Below are 27,089 nucleotides of genomic sequence, written 5' to 3'. Positions count from 1 at the left end.
ACGTGAATGGCAGCGGCGGCGGTTGGGGGCACGGACCGGCGGGGCTGGGCGGGCGCCGGCCATTTTAGATCACGGAGCGGAGCCGGCTGGTGTAGCGGAGGCGGTGGGTCTGCTGTCCGCCCGTGGCCTGGACGCTGCCTCGTCGGTGCCGGTTGTGTTCTCCTGATACTGCCGCGGCGGCTCCCACCCGGTTTCCCGCATTCCCGCTCCGCTTCCCCCGTGGACTGTGCTCGCCGCTCCGCTATGGCAGCCGCCACGCAGCTGGGGCCACGGAGCCGAGGCTCCAAGCCCGTCATGCCGCAAAGCCCTACCCGCCTCTCCCGGCTGCAGGAGAAGGAGATACTGCGGCAGCTGAACGACCGCCTGGCCGTTTACATCGACAAGGTGCGGAGCCTGGAGCTGGAGAACAGCTCCCTGCAGCTGCAGGTCACCGAGCGGGAGGAGGTGCGTGGCCGCGAGGTCACCAGCCTGAAGGCCACCTACGAGGCCGAGCTGGCCGACGCCCGCCGGACGCTGGACGACACGGCGCGGGAGCGGGCCAAGCTGGAGATTGAGCTGGGCGCCATCAATGCCAAGCACGAGAAGCTGTTGGGCAGGTGAGCGGGGACACGGAGGCGGGGGGCCCGGTGCCAGCGGTCGGCCTGAGCGCTGCCCACCGTGGTGGCCGTTCCCGCCCGCCGGGAGCGCGAGGGGAGGCCGGCGGCGGCCGCCTCGGCACTGAATGAATGAGCGAGAGGCAGCTCTGCCGCGCCGCGCTGCGCTCCGCCCCGGCGGGAAGCAGTGGCCCGGCCCCCGCGGCGGGCCCGGCCCCGGCCATCGGAGCACCGCCCTGCGCCGCCACGGCGGCTGGCTCCGGGCTGGTAGAAAGCTGCCGTGTGCCCACCGCTCTGGAGAGCCAGCCCTCCGGTTGAATCGGGGCTGGTGGCACCTTGGAAACTTAGTCTGAGTTCAGCCTGACCTAGTTGAGATTGGCAGGCTCTCCGGGGTTTGAGTCAGGGTGGCCCTTCACCACTGCCCCGGTACAGACAGATGACTGTCTGTAAGGCTTAAGCTGTTTCAGGGTGAAAAATGCAAAGCGGTGACAGTTTTTATAGTGCCTGTTTCTTTCTAAATGTCCTTCCCGAAAGGTGTTAACTTGATAATACGAAAATACACGAGTAGAGAATAAGTAGAGTTTACTCGAAAAAATACCTATAACTTTTGTTGATTTTGCTGGGTATTTAGATATTACAAGAGGTAGATTTGTGACCAGATATCCTCAAGATGGCAAGCTTTATGGCACAGTGCCAAGATCTCCACTCTTGTGATTAACTGATTTGTGCCACTAGATTTTGCTTCTTGCACATTTGACTTGATTCAGTTGTTTACTTTCTTCCTTGTTTGTGTTTACAATAATTTGGATTTATGTGAGTGCTGTAGTTTTCCCTTAGCAGAAGAAAATATTTTGGTGGGGGTATTTTTCGGTGTTGTGTTTATTTATTTATTGCTAGTTAGACCCACTTACCATTCTAACATTAGTCTTGGGATCATGAAGTTTGTTGCTGGATTGGTGTTGGGGAAAAAAGAGCGGAATTGTTAATATTTTTCCACCATTGTATATATAACCTGTTAATTTTGATTCGCAGTTAAATACACTCTCAGCCCTGACTTTGTTGTAATGAAAAAGATATTTTGTGTGTGAACAAGCGTATTGTTGTTTTCATCTGTCCGCAGACAGCTCTGATCTTTTGGGCTCTTAACTTGTTATTTAAAATCAAAACCAAACCATGAGCTTTAAATTAATGAGTCTAGTTGTTCTTGTGGTTCCTTCTTGGTGCCCCATGAAGGTCTTCCATCAAAGAGATTATTGACAGTGACAGGGAAAGCAAGGTGTAGCTGCAGATAGGCACCAAAATGACTTGACTTGAAAGTCAAATCAGGAATTTCCATCTCTTAGTGACTTTATGGAGGAAGATACACTCTTTTGAGAAGTTAAGAGTGTATGTGGAGGATTGGGCTCAAGATGCAATCTGTAGTAGATTCCTTTTATGTGGCTGTAATTGAGGCACTTAATAGTGTGAACTTGGAGGTTCTTCATATTCTTGTTTACATTTTCATGCGATGTGATATTTAGCAAAAACCTGATGATTTGGGGGCTTGGGGGACAGGGAATTGCTCTTGTGCTGCAGAGATGACCTCTTACGAAAAGTCAAGTATTTCTGCTTCATAGTCTGTCAATACCTGACTCAAATAGATCATCTTTGTACATCACAGAATACAGGTTGTAGTTCAGGACAAGAACGCCTGAATAGTTTAGTAAAACAAACACATATTGCAATTTTAAGGCTACTAGACTCTACATAAACTTATGTGCAGCTATTGGTTGTTGTTTGGTGGCAGACCTTAATATGGCATTACATTTTTTTAAGTCATCTTCAAGTATTTTTAAGATGCATAACTTGGGGATATGTAAGCTTATCTGTAATTCTATTCACAAAGTCTTAAAAGAACCAAAGGTTTTATTTTACCTGGTTTGGAGCACGCTCCCTGATAACAGCTTTAAGAAAGAAGCTAAGTTATTAAAACCTGACAAAAACACTCTTAAAACACTTTGTACAAGTGTTCGTGGGAGTAGTGGTAGTTGTAAAAAAACCTCAGTTTGCAAGGTGCAATGAGAGTGTTTGTTCTCTTAAAAGAATTTTCTTTGCTGTTTCTTTGCCAGAAAGCTGAAGTGCAGTGTGATGCGCTGGCTTTAGTTTAAATGCGGTAGAGTAACTATAGTAGTCTGGATCTGGCCAGCAGAGCCACCTGAAAAAAGCAGGGAGTTTCCTGGCATGTTTAGTGCTATTAGATTCTTGCAGAGTAAACTTCTTGCACTTCTTTGCAAAATACTCATCCTGCTCATTGGAGTGAGGTTCATCTCATCTGTCCGTGGTTATGAAAGGCTGCTGGTGGATGCACAGCTTAGCCAATCTAGCAGTGTGCTGCTGCAGAAGCGAACAGTGCCATATGTTCCCATTGCTGTCCAAAGTATGGTTCTGACTGTTGTCTTGGTTGTTCAGCTAGCTATCTTAATAATTAAAATGACAGAAAGATGCTCACTTCTCTGTTAATGGAAAACTAGATCAGCAGAAGTAGCAGGGCTTGCATATAGGAGGTGACTGAGAGCAAGATAGAGGTGCACTGAGTTTGGACTGTGTTATTTGGTAAGCTGAAAACTTTGCTTGGCCTAGGTATACTGGCCAGAGTCAGAATAGTGGTGGCTAGGTATTTGATTCCCTTTAGAGTCAATAGAGATAAATGGTAGGAGGAATTGTTCTCCAGGTGCCCTGGGTCTGTGGAGGGAGCCATAGATAATTCACTGCTTAGTTGGGCAAAGTGATTAATGGTCTAGCTTGCTTTCTTGTGCTGTTTGAATATTTTTGCAGTTGCGATTGTTTCCCCGGACACAGATGCAACTCTGCTTTGTCTAGTTAGTACAACTTTCTTCTGAAGTGCTTTATCAATTTACTTTATTCCAGTCATCACTTTTTCAACCCCTTGCCTAATTAGTGCATCAAACTCCTAGTTACTTTCAAAGTACTGTAGGACTTTTCTTTATGAAAATTAATTTCAAGGCCTAGTCACCTATTTGTGGGATTTTCTGATTTCAGTCTCATATATATGATGTGATTTTTCTGAATTTAAGTGCCAGAAGCTTATTCTGTTAACATTTTGAATCTCTTAAGAAAAACATGCATTTGTTTCTATAGTTGATATGGCTGTATATTATGCACCTTGTTTCTAGAGGGCCTGCAATGCAGTGAGTAGTGCTGTAGCTAAATAAATGTGAAGGCTTTTATTGATTTTTTCAAATATTAAAGAACCAGGGGAAAAAAAAAAAAGTGAGGTAAAAAAAAACCCCAACTTTCCTATTTCTGTTCTGAGGGAGGGATGGGGAAATGATATGTGTTATTGTGAAAGTAAAAAAGCCTCTTGTGACAGGGAGAATGGAGATAAGCCAAAGTAAGTCTCTTATTTCAAGACTGTATTGTGGGAAAAAATCCACGTACTTTGCCGTTTACATGTATAGAACTCTTGGATAGCTCTGTGGAAGTGGAGAAGAGGGAGACTGCATCTGCGCTCTAATTGTGAAAGAATTTGGAGAACTTACTAATTTAACAATATTTCCAGTTCATTTTCTCTTTCCTGATTAGGCAAGACTTTACTCTCTGCAGTTGTAGAGACATCCATCTACTTCTTTCCTTTAAATAGTGTGCTCAGCTGTGGTTAGAATGTTTCTGCATTCAAGGGCTATAAAATACATGAACAGTAGTTCAACAACCTAAACTCATATTGCTAATTTAAACTAGTCTTGGAAAATTCAGGATCATTACTCTTTGTTCCATAACCACCCCTTTTTTCGGTGGTGTGACTGTACAGAGAACTCGATTGAGAAACTGAGCTGGCTGATAAAGCAGCTGCAATCCTGTTCACCATTCTGTGGTACAGGCACTGCTGGCCTGACAGTGGTGAAGGAGAATGACTGGGATTCACAAGCGTGTGCCTTCATTCCTGTTTACAGCCAGATAGCTGTGGCTGGTGGCTCGGCTACTATGGAGGCAGTCCTTTCAAATAGGGGTGTCAAGTTATCATTAGGTACAAACTGATTGGGGTGAGTTGAGTAATTAACGGCTTCAGTGAAGACCTGTGAGTGGAGGACACTAGGCATTCTGGACACGTAAACTTTAATTTTACATAGAATAAATATCTCTGCAAATGGATTTCCAACTGCTGGACTTGCTCATGAGTAATGAAGGTGAAACCAGGTAGTTGCCTGCAAATACCTGGAATCTGGGACTTCAGATTACTGCAGATTTCGTGTTCCTTGAGAAAAGAGCTACATAGACAATGCAGGCAAAGTAGTGAAAGACATGATCTTCAGGCATTTCATAATGTCATTATTTAAGTGGCAGGTGCAGTTCAGAGCTCTACACTTGTTCCATCAATCCAGCATCCTACAGGCTGGATTAAGTTCCGGCTTTTTTGGGTGCAAGTGTATCATGCTTTCATCATTTCCAATAGCTTCAGTCAAGGGAGAACTGTAGAGCCAAGATGGTGAAGGGAAAATCCTGATATGTAACTTGAGCAATTAACGTAATAGCAGTTTACATTGTGAAGTTTGACACAGCTATATTACCTAGTAATGTTGAACGAGAGCAGTTCAGTAAGTCAGACTTACTGTTGTGTTACTCGATATGCTTATGTGTCAAGTTTCAGGATAGATTTCTATTGGTGAGGTGAATGTTCACTATGGGGACTTACTTAAGTGTACAGCAGGTCAAAATCCCTAGCTGGACTTGTCTGTATTCTGATACACCATGTGATGTCATCACACTGTTCAGAAAGCATGAGCTAGTGTTAATGTTCATTTATTTAGGAAACTCTTTGTTTACCTTTGTCTTTGGCAGGCTGAGGTTTCACGGTGGTGGTTTTCCAAGAGGAGTCAATGTGATAAAAAGTAATATTGAAGGAAGATCTGTGGTTTATTGAAGATATTGGTACCTAAAGGGAGCCTACATGAAAGCTGGAGAGGGACTTTTTGCAAGGACTTGTAGGGACAGGACAAAAGACAACGGCTTTAAACTGAAAGAGGGTAAATTTAGATTAGCTATAAGGAAGAAATTCTTCACCATGAGGGTGGTGAGGCACTGAAACATATTTCCCAGAGAGGCTGTGGGCGCCCCATCCCTGGAAGTGTTCAAGGCCAAGTTGAATGGGGCTCTGGGCAACCTGGTCTAGTGGAAGGTGCCCCTGCCCATGGCAGGGGGTTGGAACTAGATGGTCTTTAAGGGCCCTTCTAGCCCAAACCATTGTATGAATCTATATTGGCCATTGATAATAGTAAAGTGTTTTATAGAGTGCAGGCATTTATAGTAAATATAATTGTGGCAAGGAACTAGTTTTAACATTTCTAGTATTTTAGAGATTCTATGGCTCTCTTGCTTTGTATATTCTATTGCTCTTCCTTTTTATCTATATTCTGAAATTAATTTCTGCAGTGGGATTAAACAGTAAAATAAACATCAGTCATAGCTTGGTGTCAGCCTATGGCTTGAATTAATGTGCAAATGTGTGGTATTCTGCAGCTGGTACCCTGAGCAGGTATTCAGAAGAGCCATGTTGTGCGAATGCAAGAAAGTTTTAACAGCTGTTCCAGAGTTTCCTGTGGTGCATATGTGTTGTGCTGTAATGAGCTGCAGATGCTCTCCTGAGGAAGATGACTTGAAACTTTTTGGACATGTAATGATAACATGGTAATGGACAATGACTTGATGTGTATGCACTATATGTGTAAATGTTCTGCCTAGATTGCTGGCTAGAGTAGTGAGATTTACGTGGTTGACCGAGCTCTTCAAGAAGGGTTGCTGTTGAGCAGTAAGTGGTTAGAGATGATGTGTGTTTTTGTGTTATCTGAAACCCTTGGCAGCTGTCTCCAGTTAAATAAAATGGGTAACACGAGACAAGTTGAAACCAACTTACATGTATTTATTTACAGGAAAGGTAAGCTTGTCCAATTTCTCTTATTGTCATCTTGCTGTACATTAAAAAAAAAGAAACAACTTGGATGCTTTCGAACAGATATTTTTTATGTTATTGTAAATCACTTCCTTGCAAAACATAGCCTTATTGTTCTGTCGACTGTAGGGCAAAAAACATGGAAAGCTGACAGCTAGCTAAACTTTTCATATTTCTCTCTAATGGAGTGGATTCACTGTGGAATTGGAAACCAGTCCAATGTACAGTACCATATAATTTTTTATGGATGTAAATATAGGCTGCTTTATTATGAATTACAACACCTGTGTGGCTGTGTCATGAATTAGCTGAAAACCAATGTTTTATGAGGAGGGTTTGGTTAATGTTGGTATACTTAGCTTTGTGATCTGACTCTGTAAGTACTGGCGGAAATGGTGGTTGTGGGAGGTGATGGCATCTTGCACTTGGTCAGTTTCAAAGGAACCATAAATTACACCTGAGATCTAGGTACTGACTGAAAGGAGCAGTCTTTCTGCTTACCTTGCATTAGGCATGTGGTTTGTCTGGCTTCAGGAGGCCAACTCAATTTATTAAACTGGTAGAAAATTATTTTTGTCTCTTTTTCCTGTGTGGCTTGTCTACTAATCTAGCAAGAAATTTAAGGAGATTACAGGAAATTCTAGGTTTTGTGAACCTCTCAGGTTGAGGGAAGAAGGGTGATTGCACAAGAGAGTGAAAAGGGAGCCTGCCTCTTGGAGTTGAGCTATTCAGTGACTTGGCCATTTTACTAACCTGCAAACCAAGTGGTCCAGGTAATCTCAGCAGAACAGTGATTGCCCCTTGGTATCTGTATTTGGCAGCTTTAAATGATCTAGTGCAGGTAACTAGACACAACCACATTACCTTGTAGTTGTGCACAAGTTGATTTACTCTTCTTTACATGTTGTTAATTTTTGGGAATGGTGAGCAAATTAACCTGTGTAGAAATCTGTCCCACAGGTAGACTGCATCTGGTGTGAGAAATTAGCTTTTTTAATGGTGAGCTGGGCAGATGTGCTGTAGCTGTCAGGGTTATTTGTACTCCTGAGAGTGGCAGTGTGGAAAGTGTACTGCTGTCAGGCTGCTTGAGTGATTGGAGTGTGGTGGGGAAAACAGATTGTAGTATTTTGTTGTGGTGTGTGCTGAGCCATTTCAAAAATATACGTGGCTGCAAATCCATTAGTTGGAGCTGTGCTGGTAATGCTAGGCGGGAGTAAGACCAAGTTCTTTATACTTGGTAATGTCTATGTGAGTTAAATGTGGGTTAAATTTCTGAAGTACAACAAAAACAAATGGGAACTGTCTGTTTTGGGGAGGCAGATCATAGTTCTACACTGTTATAAAATAAGTTACAATTCAATGGTTAAGGAGGTCCACACACTTTAGATTCAAAAGAGAAAAACAAGTTCCTCCTTTGAAGAAGGTACAAGTCAGCAATTATTTATTGCTTTTTTTTTTCTTTCATAAGCTGAGCTACTTGAAGGACTAAAGTTCTAGCTCATTTCTGAAGACCACAACAGGAAGGTGTTTGAGGTTTGTTTTTTTAAATTCGTTTTTGACATTTTTGTGGAGGAAAAAGCTGACTATTGCTGAGAGGCTGAAGTTCGTCCTGGTAATAATTACTAGGTGTAAGAGTGAAGTATATGTTGTGTACATTTGGTGTTTGTTTTTATAGTTCATAGAGGCTCTTCTCATCTTGTTTAATTTCTTTCCCATATTCCTTCAGGGCTAGGATGACACTGCTGAGTTGCTGAGATTTCATCTGGCTGTCAGTGTTTGAAGTGTTGAGCTCCAGTTTCTGTTTCCTTTCTGAGAATGTGTTCAGATGTGCTGTCTTGTAGTTAGACAGCTCATAACACAACTAATAGTGCTGAAATTTTTTCTCCCCCACTTTCTGTGACATCAGTTGCATTAAATTATATGATGGCTTCACAGCCAATCTTGTTGCAGACAAGCAAGGAAGTTACTTTGGGCTGATGTAACGGGTAGCGCCTAATTTAGTGGTACAGATAGGGTATTGGCTTTTAATCATATTGTTGTTGCTTGTCCATGTTATACATCTTTTTCTCTGCCACCCCAGTTGTAAGAACTGTCTTCTGAGCTGCCTACCAGTTTGTAATTGGTAGAAATATTTGCACTGATTTTTTTTTTTTTTTTTTTTTTAAAGTAACACTAAGGTGTGTGTGGAGTCTTCATATTCCAGAGTCCAGTGGAGTTCAGGTTGGGTTGGAGGGTGGCACACTATGGCCCTGAGTATGTGCAACTACCTGGTTTCAGGATCCAACTTGAATAGGCTTGGTTTCAGCAATAAGTCTTCTGAGAGAGCGTGTGTGACAGTTTTTCCATGTCTTGAATAAAGCTTTCTCCAACAGTGATCAAATAAGAAAGGCCTGATGTGGGCCCTCATACTTCCTCATAAGTCATGGAGAGATTTTTATTACAGAGGTACCATAACAAGACACCTTTCCTTCTCTCTTTCTTCCTCTGCTGTACAGTATTCTTGTGTCCTGAAGTTCCAGCATGCCTGGGTGGGAGGGGAAGGATAGGACAGAGGCCTCCAGTGAATAATGTGGAGAGCTGGATGTAGGAGCCCATGTGCCAAAATCTAAACTCTCTGCTTTTGTCCGAGTTGTGGACCCAACTGCTCTGAACTGTTGGGTCTAAGAATTGGTGTGTAAAAGGCTGTGGAGGAGCTGGATAGTCTTGAGCACCAGAAATGAACAAAATAGTCGAGTATAGAAGAGTTAGTGTGTGGCAGGCTCTTGCAGACTGCTGCTTGGGTGAGTGTGCTGTTACTGTTAGCACGGGTCCCATCTTGTGGCTTAGAGCATGCCATCTTGTGGCTGTAGAGCTGAAACATCCAGACATCTGTTTTATTTCTACAGATGTGTACACGAAGGCTTGAAAACAAACAGCTCTCTTGAGCACAATGTTAATTGCATGTGATCTTGGAAAAAGCATCTTTTAAATTTGAGAGTTTCTCCTTTTAAAATTCTGTTGATTTTATTAGTCTCACTTTGAGAAGCATTGCCATTGTTTCTTATAAGCAGTACAGTGATTAAAATATTAGTGAATGTGTTAATGCTTTAACACTTTAAAATCTTGTTCTTGAAGAGTCTTTATCCAATTTTCAGTCTTCTCAGTTTGGTGTTGTAAACTTTTTTCCTTCACTTTCGCAAAGAGAAGTGTGAAAACCGAAGAAGAATGTGCTGAATCTGTTGATTCCTGTAAAATAAGTATAGTTTGGTTCTAAACATCTAGAACTCCTATGTGCTACTGCCCTTACTAGGGAAATGTGGATAGCCCAGAGAGAAAAATAGTCAACTTCAAGGTGGAAGAACTTCTGTTAAACATTCAAGTGCAGCAGCTTGGGCTATCTGAAAGTCAACAGTCATCTTGATTCCTGGGTATAGTTTTCCTTTCCCCTATTTTTGGTAGTAGCCTGTTGTAGCATGATTTATGAATAATTAATTTAGGCTGAAAAGCATGGGTTTGTGTTTATATAGCATTACTTTACTTTTCTCATTTGACTTCTTAGTTTGCATATGCTGTTTTAGGGAATAAACACCTAGAAACTGTTTGACTGCTTGCGTAGACATGGAAAGGAACTGGTAGTAATTTGAAAAGCTTGTGTGTTTGCTTTCATAAAGAAAAGGAACCCTGTACCTCTGCATGAGTGCAGTTTCAGTGATGGCACAGACTATTGTATAGACAGGACTTCGGTGTCTTCCCTCAGATCTGTGGAACTTTGCTATTATGTATGAGTAGAATGGAGGTGCAAAGCAGTTTGCTATGCTACAGCTTCTGCTTCTGGAGGACCAGCTTACAGACAGTGAACGTGAATTTTTGAGAAGTTGGTTTGTTGGTTAGGAATGGGCTATATGCAGTCCGGAGGGTGGATCAGCACAAATTTCTGTGTCAATCAAAGGCAATGAAGATAATTTACTTGTTTCCACCTTATGGAAAGAACCCTCTGATGGGAGACCTTATTTCTTCCTGTTAAGATTCTGGTGAAGGTAGGACATTTTTACAGTGTTCCCTAAAAAGAAAAGTGCCTTTATAAACACACAGTTTGCTCTTTCCATGTGTGCCTCTCAGACTTGACACTCTGTTTCCCATATGTTAATGTTTCTACAGCCCAAGCAGAATATTAAGATACTGTTATATCAGGTGAAAAAGCAGAGCTAAGGAGTTGATTTAAATTAAATTAAGGCAAGACAAAATGTTTTTGTTGGGTGTCTCTCAAGTTTAATATTCAGATCGCACTTTGTTTTATTAGTCAGAAGTCTTCTTTGGGCATTTCTAGACTTTCTTACCACTTTCTGATTTATTCCAGCTATGCAAAAAAGGAATCTGATCTTAATGGAGCCCAAGTTAAGCTTCTTGAGTTTGAAGCAGCCCTTAATTCTAAAGATGCTGCACTGGCCACAGCCCTTGGTGATAAGAAAAGTTTGGAGGGAAAAATAGAGGATTTAAAAGATCAAATTGCACAGGTGAGAAGAAGAAATATTTAACCATCAAGCTTCTGTCAGCAAATGAGGTGTTTTTTATATAATATCTCTATAGTAAGAGCTGTCATTTTGGTAAAATGCAACTTTGTAGCCAGAAAAATGGATGCAAACCTATCACCTAGTCACAAGTGAAAACTGTGGTTCACTGTCACCATTGGAAGCAATACTGAGTAGGTGTTTGTGTCCAGTACTCCTCAGTTTATTAAGAACATGAATGGTGGAATAGAGTGCTTTTAAAATTGTAGACTCTGAGATTGCAAGGGATGGTACTTATGTTGAAGAAAGCACGTCAGGGGTGAAAATAAACTTGACAAATTGTAGAACTGTTTTGGCGGAGAGACTGACTTCACAAATACTGATAATAAAAAACTGACAAGTAACAGTTTGCCATTCTCTCTGCCCTCCTTTTGTGTTCTGCGTGTGGTTCTTCAACTTCTGGACATCTGATAGAAAAAAAGAGGGGAGGGAAATAGTGTTGCTTTTGTCAACACTTCGAAACACATGATTTGTGATCTTAAGCAACACCACTTAAAGGGAATGAGTTGAGGAGACCAGGAAACTGGTGTTTTCCTTGTAGGACTGAAATTTTGTAAGGAAAACACAAATAGCATTTTAATGCTAGTTATCAATGTGAAATAGCCACAACTTAATATGTGCAAGTGATTGCAAAAGGGGGAGAGAAAGTCAATAGTGGTGTAAATATTGGATTTGATTGTCAAATTCAGCCATAACATGTATTTAGCTGTACTTCTAGGTAGTTGAGGTTTTTGTGTTGTGTAAATTCTGCTCTGTGATCATTGTTGTGTTGATTCTTTTGCATTTTCTTAAAGCTTGAAGTTTCCTTAGCTGCTGCCAAGGAACAGCTCGCAAATGAAACTTTACTGAAGGTGGATCTTGAAAACCGCTGTCAGAGTCTCACTGAGGACTTGGAATTCCGAAAAAATTTGTACGAGGAGGTAAATGCTTCAGTCTCAAGAATTCACATTTTTAAAGGGAAGAAGAGAACTGGGGGGTCATTCTAGAATACTAAAATAATTTAGGTTGGGAGGGACCTCAGAAAGTCATCTGGTCTAAACTCCAGCTCAGATCAGGGTTTACCTCTATGCCAGCTGGAAGTTTTCCAACTCTTCTTTTTCTAGGAAATGTCATGTTAACTTAGAGCTGTTGTGATAAGAGCTTCATATTGTGTTCTTTTGTGTTAAATTCTGTACACGTCCTTTCATAGAATCATAGAATGGATTGGGTCGGAAGGGACCTTAACAGTCGTCTAGTTCCAGGTGCTGTACCATGGGCAGGGATGCCTCATCCAGCCTGGCCTTGAACACTTCCAGGGACAGGGAATCATATTTTCATAGAAATAAGAAAGCAGATTAGTAGTTTCTCACATCAGCCCTTTATGACTAAGTGGAAAGGGACACTCAGGTGCTATGGACTTGTACTGTTCTTTCATTTCAGAACTTTCCAATAGGACACTTTTCAATAATGGAAACAGATGTTGATAAATATCTGTTGTTTACAGCTTTTTCTTGTCACCTTCCCTTTCACTTTCCAAGAGGAACTTTGGAGGAGTAACAAGTGTACCTGACCATACTGTTGTTGTTGTTGCATGTTCACATTTCCTTGCTAGTTGTATTTTCAGCTCGGTTCATGTTGTTGGAATCCTTTTTTGCAGGCACCACGGGCAAGCATACAAATAAATGGGCAAAATGCTGGTTAGTCAAAGTGACTGCTTAATTTCACAGTACTTTCATTTTGTGCAAGCATGGAAGATAACTAAACAAATGGGGGAAGCATTTCTGAAGTCTAATCATATTGAGGTGTATTTGTTAAAAATGCAGACAGCTCTCAGCAGTACATGTGACTTTACATACTGATGCTATCTTAGCTCTTGTTTCCATTTCTGGCTATTGCAAGTTAAGGTACTATGAAGATCAGATTGGGGGAATGACCCTGTGTTTCTACTGAAAGTTTCAGTGTCAAACTAATCTAACGCTGATCCACAAGGCTAGCTAAAATCTTCTTCACTCTCCACTCAACAGATGGCCTTCTGAAACTTTTTGTCTTGTATTTACTGAATGTTATTTCATTTTCTGTTTTTCTTAGGAAATCAATGAAACAAGAAGGAAACATGAAACTCAGTTAGCTGAGGTTCATTCTGGGCATCAAATTGAATATGAACATAAACTGGTTCAAGCCCTTTGTGAATTAAGACAGCAACATGATGCACAAGTGAAGCTGTATAAAGAAGAGCTTGAAATGTTTTACCATGCCAAAGTGAGAACATATTTTCATACAGTTGTCTGATATACTTTATTTTTGTTTTATTTAGTGGAGAGACAACCTAATTAGTTGCATTTCAGTGGATTTTATTGTGGAGCTTGGTTTAATTTGCATTTTCATGTCGAGGGTTAAGATTGCAGGGTGACAATAAAACCCTGGCAGATGGATTGTTAACCCCCTCTCCCCCCTCACTTCCCCGTTTTTGCCCCTCCCTCTCCCCCCTTCCCACTCAGGACAGGCAGTTGGGAGGGAAAGAAGGACAGAGAGAAGAGAGTTGGAAAAATTAACAATGTTTTACTAATGCTACTAATAAGAATAGAGAAAATAATACAAAATATACAAAACCAATCTTGAAAGTCTCAGCAACTGCAGAGCCAGCAACCAAAGTCCTGGATTAGACTCTGCAGCCAACCGGAGCTGGATTCAGTCTGTCACTAGGCCTCAGTTCGTAGGGACGACTAGCAAGATCCTCTCCTAATGTCGGCCATAAGCAGAAGGGAAAAGGCAAAAAAAGGCAAAAGGGAAAAGGGACAAGATCCTCGTGATCTCCCACTTTTATATGAAGTATTCACGTGAATGGAATGTTATACACAGTTGGTCAGTTTCTTGGTCACCGGTTTCTTGTTGCCCCTCTTGCGAGATGTACATCCGTGCTTATCAATATGTTTGCATTCCATTGCTAGGTTTACCAAAACATGGGTCTGGTTCTCCAGGAAAATGCAGTTAATATGAAGGCTTTAGCTGACAGGAAAATTCACTAAAAGAGAAACTTGTTTTTAACAAAACGAGGACAATGTCTCATTTTGGGAGCAGGTTTAATCAGGAAGGACGATAATGTAAAAGTAGGAAGCACTGTGTGAAGGTGAACTGTGGGGACAAAAGTGATTAGTACTGGGATTACTCTTAATTCAAGGCTTATTACGCATTAACTGTAACATAGTCTTGATAAGGTGTCCCATATTTTGTATAAAACTTATTCCATAATAGGGCTTGCTGAGAAGACAGCATCTGAGTCCTCTGACCGTGTACAAAATGTGTGAAAGTTACACCACACCCAATGGTTTCTGACTTTTGCTTTTCTAAAGAGGAATCATACTCAAGCTGAAATCAGTTATACTTCATGATTTCCTTCCTCTACAATTCAGCATTTCTGTCAGGAGGGATCCTTATGTCTCAACTGAAGCTGATTTCTGTGGCTATATTTGTTGCAGTTAATATTTTTGAAAACAAGAAGGGATGTTACAGCAGAAAAGCTGATATAAACTGAATTTATTAGCATAGTTTTCAGTCTTTACCATCTTGACAGCATGCAGTTGCTTATCTTAGGGGCTTTAATCTGACTTGGAAAAACTGACAAGAAAAACTTTTGGCTATATTTTATATATTTTTGTAGTCTAAAATCTGTTTTTAATTGAGGCTTTCTTGTTCCCTTTCTTCAGGTATACTGTTACTGTGTTTTTTGACTCTTATTTAGTTTAGATTTCATTTCATCTACAAGTTCAATAATAAGCCTGTTGTCTTGCTCAGGTGAATGTAGTGGTGTTCAGCAGGCATGATGCAGCCAGTTTAAAAAAATAAAATTATTTGAGCTTGAATTTGATATTATACAATGAATCACTAGTGTCTTATGGCACTGGTACTATAATCTGAAGGCACATAACCAGTTTGTTTATGTTGGCTTAAAATTAACATAAATTTGCTTGGTTTTAGAGAATTGCTAATTTCAGCTTATCTTCCTCTATTTAAGTATACTCAAAACCAGTGTTACAGTAATGGAATATTTAAAGCAAAAAATTGACCCACATGAAAACTGAAATTAGCAATCCAACTTCAGTAATGTCTGCAAGGGAAACTTAAGATTTTCATCCTAAAATAAATATTCAGAAAATTGTGATTTAGGTGGGGCAATCCAGTGTGATAATTGAGCCACCATATTTAACCCCTCAAGAAAGAGATGTTTAATTGTGTTAGAGCTGTAGAGAGGAGTTTTGTGGCATAGTGTTGTGTGTGGGTTTTAGTGACTCATTTTTCTTTTAATCAAAGTTACTTTGAAACTCATGTCTTAACTCGATGTACTGCAGCTTGAGAATGCTAGATTGTCCTCTGAGATGAAGAATTGTGCAGCCAACTCGGTAAGAGAAGAGCTGAATGAAAGTCGCTTACGAGTTGAAAATCTGTCTTCCCATGTCTCCAGCCTTCAGAAAGAGGTAACAAGCTTTTTGTGACTCCTCAGTCTTACTAATTATAGTTTTTCATTTTTATAGCGAAGGACTTTCTCCCTTAACTTGTATGTTCAGCATCATGACTTGAGTTTGTCTTCTGTTTTGCTGTTCTGTACTTTTTCAAATTTCTTAATGTCTCCTTTCAACGAAGCTGAGGTTTTTTGTGCAGTATCCTGCTGGAGTGAGCATTGAAAGGTGGTACTGTTAACTGTTTTTTACAGAAACTTTTGTGGACAGATGGGGCAATTTTAGACAAGAGCTCTATGCTAAGGGTCTTGACGTGCTATGTGGTTTGTTTCTGTTCTGTAGTAATTGGACAGCTTAGCGTAGGATTCCACAAGGCAACACTCAAGGCTAGAGCTGGAATATGCAGTCTTTCTGTTACCTCTCTTCATCCTAGATCCAGTTTGCATCTAGAACTCTAAAAAAAATATGGAGTGAGTTTACCAGGGATTAGGGTGAGATACAGGACTGAGAAAATATATCAAGTAACTTTACTTGAGGGTTTGTAGAACAGGGTCTTGAGCAGAATCTAATTATACTTAGTCAGATCACAGAGCACGTAGATCACACTCAAAGAAGTATGACACAACCTATGACAAGCCATATGTTCAGTACTAGCTTATTTGATTGGAGTAATGTCATGTGCATTGTAGTGGAAAAATTAGAGTGAAAATTTAGAACATTAGGAGTTGTTTCTGAAGTGGGCTTTTGTAACTTGCTACTCAGTTGAAAAAATCCAACAAAACATTTAAATGTATATTAGTAATATTTGGCTTTGATCCTTTCTATGATACATTTAAGTATCTTCCTCTTGTACAGTATAATCTTGTAGGACTTTAAAATTATGTGTATTTGAAGTGAAGAATATAAATTAAGGGGACATTATTTCATAATTTTCCAAATAACTTGGCAGATACTAGTATAAGTCTTCCCAGTTTTCCTGTTATATAGTCAAGTTAGTCTCTGGAAAAGATCAGGTGACGTAATGAATCTGCATGAGGTTACACAAGAACTGGATTGAGAGTTTTGTCTGCTTAAGTCTCATTTCTGCTTTTTAGATTACTATGTACCTTTTGGTGGTTCAGTCAACAAATGCTTCTGAAGTTTTTTTCCTTTTTAACTTCAGTTAATTAACGGTGTTATGGTACTTCCTTGGGAGTGACAGCTAGGTTCAAAGAACTTGCTTCTGAATTTGCAGAGGGGTTGGTTGTTCACTTCAGAACTATCAAAATCAGTTTCTGCCAGTTTGACTGTAATTGTCCACTAAAAACCACATTTTGCTACTGTGGGGTGATATGTTTTTGGTAGTGCTAGTGATGCATCAAGGAGTAGAGTTTTGTTTTTTCTGTTTGCTAGCACTAACTTCACCTTTGTTCTGGAAAAAGACAACTCTCTTGTCACTGATGCTGGTCTGTTTTGAGTTACCAGCACTGATCTCTGTAGTAGTTTGTACAGGGATCTTGATCTGACACTTGACTCCTTTTATTAAATTTCTTTTCTGACTCTTCAACATGGATAACCAGTTGCACTGGTTCCCTGCATCACCCTTTTAGACTGCCTGTTTTAAGTGCCTTTGGACTTTCTAAGTAGAGTGCAAACTTTAACTAGAAAGACGATTGTGGATCATTGGTTCCTGTGTCTGTCCTCTAATTAAAAAAAAAAAAAAATCTTGAGACTATGAAACGGAAGAAAGTATGGTCAGGGAAAGTAAACCTTAAAGCTGTCATAATTTGGCTTTTCTTGATAAGCATTCCATTCTGTATATACAATAGTAAGTTCTACTGGCTTGATGCGATTTTTAAAGTATGTGACAAATTAGTATTTTCAGCAAGCCTTGAAGGCTTTGGCAACAGAGGCAGACAGGCTTTCACTGACAACAACCCCTGTTCTTTTAGAGGAACTTCCTCACAGAATTCAGAATTGGCACCAATAACTGAAGCAGAAAGTAGACATCTGAAAGCTGAAGAGCAATCACTTACTGCAGGATCTGAAATACACTTAGCTGTGCTTTGATTCTGTTTCCTATCCAGTGTGTCTTAAACTGAATTTAGGAGTCAAAATGTTCTGTGTAAATTCAGGTGTAGTAACCTATCTGCAGATCTCAGGAAAATGGAGCAGGGCTTTCAAAGTATGTTTTCAGTTTCATTGGAACTTAAGGTGTTACATTTGTAGTAGATGAGGTGGAGAACAGGAAGTTGTGTATGGGCAAGTTTGCATTCAGAAAGAGCGCAGGATGCTTAACCTAAGGTGTTGAATTCTGTGTCATCTGAATAGCAGTGCATGGAGATTTGGGTGAGGTTTTCTTTACACCACTGTTGTTTTCAATGCTTTCTAGTCTAGAGCATGGCAAGAGAGAGTGCAAGAGCTTGAGGACACATTGGCCAAGGAACAGGAAAAAAGTAAAAAAATTCTGTTTGAGAAAGAGAAGGAGTTGGCTCAGATAAGGAATCAGATGCAGGAACAGCTGAGTGACTACCAAGACCTTCTGGATGTTAAACTGACACTTGATATGGAAATCAGTGCATACCGGAAATTGCTGGAGGGTGAAGAAGAGAGGTATGAACAAATGTAGCAACAAATGCTGATATCTGTGTGCTTCCCTTACTTGTTCCATCCTCTGTTTAAGAAAGCAATTCTTAGTGGGAGTGCATTCATTAGGTGCTTTACTGCAGTTTCAAAATATGCTGTTTGTTTATATCCCCTCCTGGCTGGCACACTTCTAAGTCTCCATGAGACCCAGCTGCTTGTGTATCAGACCAATAACTCTCAAGGGAAGATTCCACACTGAGAATTTAACAGCTTGTAATTTGTAGGTCTGTTTGGTACCATGGTTCTTTTTCAGACTTAACAATTAAACAATCCTGTAATTATCCAAATTTCTTTAAGTATAGAATAATTTTAATAAAGTAGTAGATGTTATGATTGCCCAGTGTACCAGCTAGCTGCATTTTCCACATCTGACCCCAGAGTTCGGCAATACTGAGAATTTTTGGCTGATAAGTCATAGCTGTCATTTAAAGCAGCTTGATACTTCATCATTCCCTGAAGGGCACCCTACTCGTCCAGGCTGTTTCCTCTCATGTGTGGGGATGAAACAGCAAATGTTCTTATGCCATTGTGTTTATGCATAAATTTCCTACAATGGCTTAAGTCCCCCTAAGAGTTTTTTCTTTACTTGTTCTGTCTCCTGAGAAATGCAGTCTTTAACAAATGCACACAGATGCCTTTGTGGTCTTAATGTAGTAGTCCATCAGTATTCTATGTTCCAAAAGCATTAGTTAACTCTTTGACAACATTTTATTAAATTCTTCAAGGAGTACCTAAGACCTTGCTTTTTCATATAATGTATTTTGCTACATTCCTTTACCTTTTTGCTATGTATTTCTATGGGAATAAGAGGAGGGAGGAAGAAAGTTTATTAAAAAAGATGGAAAGAGTAAGACCAAAGTGTGATGAATGCATATTTATTTTCTTCAACATAGGTTGAAACTTTCTCCAAGCCCATCTTCCCGAGTGACAGTTTCACGGGCTTTATCAAGCCGCAGTGTGCGTACAACCAGAGGGAAGAGGAAGAGGATTGATGTGGAGGAATCTGAAGCCAGCAGTAGTGTTAGCATTTCCCACTCAGCTTCTGCTACTGGAAATGTCTCTATTGAGGAGATAGATGTTGATGGAAAATTCATCCGCTTGAAGAACACCTCTGAACAGGTTTGAAAATGCACATGTATTGTGACTTTATAGTGGTCTGATTAGAGGTAGGGGGCATCTTCTGAACCCTTTCAGCCCCAGGCTTCTTGTTGACCCTGGAGCTAAAGCATACTGTACAAGAGATGGCACTAAGAAGCTAGTGTGCTGCAAAATAAGCTTTCATATAGTATTCTGGATTTATGATGACTTCTTCCAAATTATTTTTAATGCTTTTCATATCAATTTTTTTATTGCTAGGTTGCCCACCCACCAAAGTGTTACATCAGAGTTCTGCCTTGCAAGTGATCTACCTGTAAAGCTCTACAGATAACTTCACTGATAGGAAATAGTGCAAGCAGACATTAGGCTACTTTCAAGCCTTTTAAGAACTTTCTCTGCACTGAAAAGCCCCAAAAGAAATACATACTGATGCAAAATAAATGTCTAAATTTAATTAATTGCCTGTGTCCCTTGTACTTGCATGTAGCCTCTCTAAATCATAGTTTTTCTTCTTCCTTGGCTGCACCCACAGTCTTTAGGAGCCCTTGGTTCCCATGCGAAAGTCACCTTTATGATGGCTACTCAAATTATTTCATTCTGTGAATAAGGTGGAATTTTTATTGTGGGGAACACATGTATCTGTTAATCAAAGGGTACTTAATTTGAGTACTATTCAATTTTCCTTATATTGCCCTCAGAATTATGCCGTTACATTTAGTACATTTCTCCCCTGCCCTCCTCTTTTCCTCCCTCCCCCCCTGCCAGCCTCTGACATTACTTGTAGTTTCTGATTAAGAAAAAAAAAGTCCTATGCTATATACAGTTCCATGAGTCATCACAGGAGGAGTTGGAGATGGGGTACTATACTTTCTTAAATCTTTTATCTGAAAGAAGAGAGAATTGAGCATTGTCTCATTAGGACACCAGAATGACAAGACCTAATTTCTTACAGCCTTGATTGCAGGGGAGGTCTAAGTAATATTTGCCTTCTCTTGTGCTGTCTGTGCTTTAGCTGTGTCTAGAACCATGTTAGCTGTGTTGTTTTCAGTGACACATAAGTTTTGTCTAAGGTAATCAGATCCTTTACCTTCACTCAAAAGCAGCTCATCTTGATCTTTTAGATGCTCTGGTTGCAAGTACCTCAAACCCCTCTAATCAATGACACACATGTATCTTAATTACCTGGCTAGGGATTTGGCTGAGAGTGCTAACTTGATTTACTGAATGGAAGAACCCTTGACAGCGGTCTTGGTCTAGACAGCTAAGTGTTTAGATGACCCAGTTCAGACAAATGAAAGACCACTTCTAATGAGTCAGGACCTTCCAGTTTTTTCCTTTTTGAGTTTTTCAAGGTTATGGGATTTCCTGCCCCCTGCCACTTTGTGTACTGCATGGGTTTCCGCTCTTTCATTTAACTTAATCACACATTCATTGTTCCACGGATAAACCATCACTTCTGTTAGCGGTAGCCATAGATGGTTCATGGTTACAGCACTTTTCCAGGTGTCTAAATTTGCACAGCTGTCTGTAGTGCAGTTTAATAAGCTGTACTTGGGGAATTTTAACAAGTCTTAGACAGTTTATAGATAATAGATAAAATGCTCTTAAGTATGGTATGTTTTGTTGCAATGACCATCTGAGTGTCAGAATCCATTAAGATAAGATTGTTCATTTAAGATCTTAACTGTATTCAAACTCCAGTGGCAACTGTTTAATGCTTGGAAACTGTCTGTTGATGGGAGAATTTAAAGATCTACTCTTGTTTTGAAGTAGTCATTCTGTAGTGATGACTTGTGTATGTTTTTCTATTAGATTTGCCAGTGGTTTTCAAGTAGTTGGCAGGCAAAAAATAATTGAAAGGAAAAGGATCTTGCAAAGGAATATGTAGCGGGAGGTCTGCATATGTAGAAACACATTTTAAGAAAACTGACAGGAATATTTGTTTCCTAAGAAGCCTGCTAGTCATTCTGTGCTTAAAAAATGTATTATATATTTGTAAGGGGGTTTTAATATTTAAGTATTTTTCTGGGCCAAGCTGTAGCAAAACAGATGCAAATTATAAGCATTAGTCAATATATCATCAGAACTCAAAAGCAGGATATTTTAAGCTTAAACTTGAAATAAGAGAGAGAATAATTTTAGTTAAATTTTTCTTAATTGCATGCTGAAGTCATAATAAACATTTTTACTGAAGATTTTATGTGCCTCATGGCCTTATTTGTAAAATACATTTCACATCATGTAACAGATAATGGCTGCTGATGGATATATATATATATATATTTTTTTCTTATTAGGATCAACCTATGGGAGGCTGGGAGATGATCCGAAAAATAGGAGACACTTCTGCTGTTTACAGATATACGTCAAGATTTATACTAAAGGCAGGCCAGACCGTTACAGTAAGTTGTCAAGTTGTTCAGTTGAAATGGGCTCTAGGCTGACTTAAGACACAGTGTTTTTAGTTTTGTCCTGTCTGTGTACATGTTCAGAAAATAATCACCTATATTTGTATTTGGCATTGGTTCTATCAATTGCTGTGAAGAAGTTGGACACAGCCACATTTCTCAGTAACTTATTTTCTCTGTGGAGCAATAGTTTTGATCATAAACAGATGCATTTATCTATTCAAAAGTCTCTGCATTAAAGAAAACATAGGGGTGTTTCGTTTGAAGAAACTTGGGGAGTAGATAGGCAGACAGACCTGTGTTTCATTAATTGGAGGAGATTCATCAGTGTTATTTAAATTGAATACATTAACTCAATAAATAACACGGAAATGTAAGGCTAGCAAATAATGCTTGCATGTGACTTCTCTTAACAGATCTGGGCTGCAAATGCTGGAGTAAGTGCTAGCCCTCCCACTGACCTCATCTGGAAGAACCAGAATTCTTGGGGCACTGGTAAAGATGTGAAAGTTGTGCTGAAAAATTCTCAGGGAGAGGTAAAGTACCTCAGATTTGTTTAAACTCACCTTTCTTTGGTGCCATCCCCTACTGAGATGCAGGTAGAACCATTGTTAGGACTGTACACGTGAATGCACATGGGTGTGTAATAAAGTTTTCTCCTTTAGTTTTCAACAAGCACACTGTACTCCTGTTTGTCTTAACTGCAATGTAGGAATACAATCTACTGAAGTGTGTGAATTTTTTCCCCTGTAGTGAGTATAAGTAGAAGTAGTGCACTCACACCACAGAATTAGGTGGTGCCTTAGAATATGCTTTGAAAATTAGTAAACTCTTCAGTGATTTGTCCTTTAAATCATTTTTCCTTAAAACTGTGTGTTCATGGGGGGGGGGGGTGGTGGATAATGTTACAGTGAGACTTACTTCAAGCAATGAGGCATTAATTCTGGTGAGGCAGAAGTTACAACTTTGGGTAGGAAAGTCATCAAGACATCTTGCAATTGAAATATTTAGATATATAAGCAAAGCACATTTTGGAAGAACTTGATGACTGCCTTGTTAGAAAAATTCTTTTTAATCATTAAGATATTTAAATCTAGGGTGTTATGAATGCTGTTTATGCACAGCAGTACATGAAAAATGTAGAGACAAAATTGTGCAAGTAGCTTTCGCAACAGCTGGAACTCCTATTTCTCAAAATCTAAGCAGATTAGCACCAGATCTTTGGAGGAGTCAAGTCTTAAAACTCTGTTGCAGGAGGTTGCTCAGAGAAGCACTGTCTTTAAAACAACTATACGTGAAGGGGAAGAGGAGGAATTTGAGCAAGAAGCAGCTGAAGATGTGGAGGAAGAAGACCATGACCACCAACAGGTATCGTATTTAGGTTAACAAGGTTATTTAGATTGGGAAAAAAAAACAATATATAAGTAATGAATTTTTGAAAAAATCTGTTTGGGTGTGGGTGTTCTTTTATTTTTATTTTGTTTAATCAGTAATTTAATAAAAACATGAAGCTCTGTTATTAAAACCAGTGTAAAAAAAAAAATATTTCACAGATTCCCTTAATGGACAGATTTTTCTTAAAATAAGGTTTTAAAGCTTAAAGATTTGCGTGTGTTTGTGTGGTGGTTTTGTTAGGTTGTGGGTTTGTTTGGTTGGTTGTTGGGTTTTTTTTGTTTGTTTGGGGGGGTGGGTTGGTTGGTTGGTTTGTTTGTTTTTTAACTCTAGTCCTGGTAAGATTTCCTCCAGGATAATTGTTTATGGTAAAGTTTGGCTTAAGAAGATACACGAAATTTACCTAAAGCTTTGAGAACTTAAATATCTCATTTTCTCTGATAGTGTCTTCCAATCCTTCAATTTCCTATATCAGAGAAAGTGATTCTTGCATGCTAAGGAAATGCAACTCTGAAGATATTGGGAAGGTGTGAACTTTGAGTGACAATATTAAAAGTTTTTAATTATAAGGGAAAATACTGAGCTATAGCATACTTGATTGTTCACCTTATTAATTTTATCATTTACTGTTTTGACTGGTTCATCTAAAAAAAGTAAGGAAAAGTAACAAACATAAGTTCCTGCATTGCAACATTCAAGTTCTCTACTTTAAACCTGTTGTGTTTCAGTTAGTATATATCTTAAAAGTCAGTTAAAAAGATAATATAGAACAGTAAGTGTGCATATATAAACAGAAAATGGAGAGAGTTAGCTGGGTTGGAAATCAGTTTTTTGGCAGCCATAGTTTTTGGTCTATAACTGAATTGTAACTTTGTGGTGTTTAATATAGATTCAGGTTTTTATTAGAGTTATGCAAAAGTACTGAAGTGCATCCAGTTGTTCTTGTGGTTTCTGGGATTGTGTAGTTCAGCTAAAGTGTGTCTTAGCTTTACTTACAAAATGTTACAGAGAAATTAGATTTCTTTAGATAAAAACTCTCAAAGTACTTGTATATGTTCCCTGCAGTATTCACCACCTGTCTAAATTCAATTATGCTTTTTTACTTAAAATTCAAATACAATAATTGTTGTAGCTGTGTTTTTCTGGTACCTGTCCTCCATTGCTTCTCATGGGAAAGGATATCTAGCGTTCTTTTACTTAGAGGGGATAAGAGGTTGTACAGTTTTGCGTACTGACTCTTGCTTAAACCATGCCAGGCTAATAATTTGATATATTGAAGATGTACAGTATATTCTTTGAAGTTGCTAAACCTTTTACAGCTGTGTTTTTTTTCAAAGATGACTCTTTCTATTCATAACAGGCAGGCCCACAGGCATCCAACAGAAGCTGTGTGATCATGTAAACTTCCAGTCAGCCAGGTTCCTCAAATCCTTGCCTACAGAACAGAGAGACACTTCTCAGAAGCACAACATATTTTTGTATTTTCTGTATGTGAATTTTTAAGCTGTAAGTCTGATGGCCTTAATTTCCTTAGCCACTGAAAAGGAAGTTTTGTAAAAGAAGTATCTGTAACTTTCTTGCAGGATGTGAATTGTTGACTCAGAACAACTCTTCTTTTATTGAAACTTTGTTGGAATAGAAATATTCCACTGTTTTGGGGATCAAAGTTTCTTAGGTTACACCACTCTAGACTAGCCAGTTGCTGCTGACCTCTTTATATTTAGGTGCTGTTGAGGAAGGGAAGGAATTTTCGATACTATGAACTCTTTTATACTGGAGATTTTTTCCTACAGTGCAGTCAAGACTATAAAACATATTTATAGAAAAAAAAACAACACAACAGTTTTGTTAAAAAAAACCCACAACTTAAAAACCCAACAAAACCAAATGAGAATAAAGAAAAAAACACACACAAAGAAAGAATGTAGCCCAGCCGATCTCTCAGAGGATGAAGGATGCAGTAAAATTCCTTATTGATACTCTTCCTTTATTTAGTTTTCTTGTTCTGGAGGAGGATTCATGTTAAATGTGTTAGTTGTGTTGTTAAAATAGTGTAACCATCTTATTTTTTCTTTTAACAAGTAGATTGTTTCAATATGAATTGTCTTGCTTTTTTATACTTTCTAGGAACAAAACCAAGTCTTCTAGGTGTCTAGTCTACATTTATATGCAAAACAATTTTAACTTTGTCAATGTGGAAAGTTTTTCTGTCCTTTTGGCAGTAACCTGATGTCTGTAAAAGCTTTGAATAAAATTTCTCTGTTTTAAGATGTCATCAAGTAAAGATTTTGGAATTTGTTTTATCCTAGAACTGAGCTAAAAGTTGAATGAGTGGTGAATGCTTGAAACTGATTGGCTTTGAACCTGCAAAATGTCCAAGTAAATGTAACGGTGGCAAAGATTTCTTCTAAACAATGGGTAGTATAACTTCACATTGGGGAAAAATGATTATTTAGAGCTTTATTAAAACTCTGCATAACTGGTTTTCTGCATCAGCTTTGTTCATATGTTAATTCTCACTGGACTTACTTTTAATACATCATAGAAAAACTAGGCTAAGCAATTCAAGCATGGGACAGTAACAAATAGAAATGTAGAAATACTGTAAATAGTTATCTTCATCTTAGTCTGGAAACAGTTTTAAACGCATGCCCAGAACTTTGGAAGTTGATTTGAGCTTTTTCTCTTGTTTTAGTCTTATGACTAATGTAAGACTTGTTAACATTTCTTTCATCTTGCATAAGTTCCATTTTTCTGGTGAAATACATGGTGTTATTCCAACCGTGTGCCAGCAGAAGATGGGGGGGGGGGGGTGGCAGGTGGCCAAGGGTTATGCAGATGGATGAGGATTAGGCAGATTGCTTCTTTTGACAGTAATGCTGGCTTAAACAAGTGTATTAAACCACAATGTAATACTTACTTTCCTGTTCATATTTGAATGTTTACATAGCATAAATATTTTCATGGCTTTTAAGCAGCACTCTGTATCCTCTAATGTTATGAATACTCTTCAACTTGATCTACATGAATAAAGGCTTTCTACTTGTTGTAGTGCCGGTATCTGTAGGCATATACCATATAAACGAACGTGTGTGTTGCACGAAGCAGTTAATTCCATTCCTCGTTTGTTGTTTCCAAAATTAATAAGATGGGCTAGCAATGTATACCAGTAAAGACTTGATTAGGCCAGTTAGATAGGACTGTGTATCCCTCCAGTCAGTAGTAAAGAAAATAATGTGCATGTAGGCATTGGGTACCTTATTCTTAATTCATTGTAGGAACCTGACACTATAATCAAGCATTCTTTGTTGAAGTTTTGTAGAGCCTGCTTTTGTCACCAGGATGATGAACAGTGCTGCTTAGATGTGTGTAGCTAGAAGCTACTACTTGAAACTAATTTTCTCTATAAAGAGAAATTTTTACATTAGTCTCGCAAATATTCTGGTAAATCAGTGCGATGGATAACAATAGCAGAAATGTATTTCTGTAAACTAGCATAAAGAGCCTGGGGAAACACAAATGACCTTTTTGGGGAGTGTGTGTGCACACATACATTAATTTTAAATTTTAGAATGAAACATCCTACCACCAGGTGGAGATCTTACTATTCCAGTATTAAAAAAAACCAAACACACACACACACACAAAAAAAAACAAAAATAAACAAAAAACCAACCAACCAAAAAACCCGCAAAGAAACAAACAAAACCAAAACTTCTTACAGTTTCCTGCAAGTTCCATAATAACTTCTGAAAGTTTCTGCTTTATTGACCAGAATAGCTTTTCCCCACCTTCCCACATTGAAGTCCAGAGGTACATTTTGATAACTGCAAGGTAGGGTGGACATTTCATTTCTGTACTAAAAAACACCAGTGTCACGGCTGTGGAGGGGTAGGCATTGTGCTGCTGTATGCAGCAAATGCACATTTTTGTGGTATACTGGCTTTTCTTTCTCCTATCATACAACGCCTGTGAGAATTCTTGTTCCTGTTCGCTTGGAACTGCATTCAAAATACACCACCTCAGCTGTTGTGGTTATTGCCATGATC

General features: G+C 39.2%; 1 protein-coding gene across 1 annotated transcript; it reads left to right on the top strand.

Moving 5' to 3' along the window:
* LMNB1 (lamin B1) lies at window positions 1-25,304 on the top strand. Its single transcript, XM_082075744.1, has 12 exons — window positions 1-596; window positions 10,874-11,030; window positions 11,879-12,004; window positions 13,152-13,322; window positions 15,410-15,535; window positions 17,889-18,109; window positions 19,036-19,261; window positions 21,538-21,642; window positions 22,065-22,184; window positions 22,903-23,016; window positions 24,401-25,091; window positions 25,123-25,304. Exons 1-11 carry the CDS (start codon window positions 7-9, stop codon window positions 24,440-24,442), a joined length of 1,998 nt encoding a protein of 665 aa, XP_081931870.1. The 5' UTR covers window positions 1-6; the 3' UTR covers window positions 24,443-25,091; window positions 25,123-25,304.
* The last annotated feature ends 1,785 nt before the right edge of the window (window positions 25,305-27,089 follow it).

This window comes from Streptopelia decaocto, assembly GCF_964273445.1.
Source record: "Streptopelia decaocto genome assembly, chromosome: Z".
Taxonomy (NCBI): Eukaryota; Metazoa; Chordata; class Aves; order Columbiformes; family Columbidae; genus Streptopelia; species Streptopelia decaocto.
This window is presented reverse-complemented; position numbering and strand designations above follow the sequence as displayed.

Excerpts from the sequence above, each read along its gene's own strand:
- LMNB1 (XM_082075744.1), top strand. The coding sequence starts at position 7 with ATGGCAGCGGCGGCGGTTGGGGGCACGGACCGGCGGGGCTGGGCGGGC. Across the intron at positions 19,262-21,537 it reads TGAAGAACACCTCTGAACAG|GATCAACCTATGGGAGGCTG; the intron begins GTTTGAAAATGC and ends TTTTCTTATTAG. Across the intron at positions 23,017-24,400 it reads AAGACCATGACCACCAACAG|GCAGGCCCACAGGCATCCAA; the intron begins GTATCGTATTTA and ends TATTCATAACAG.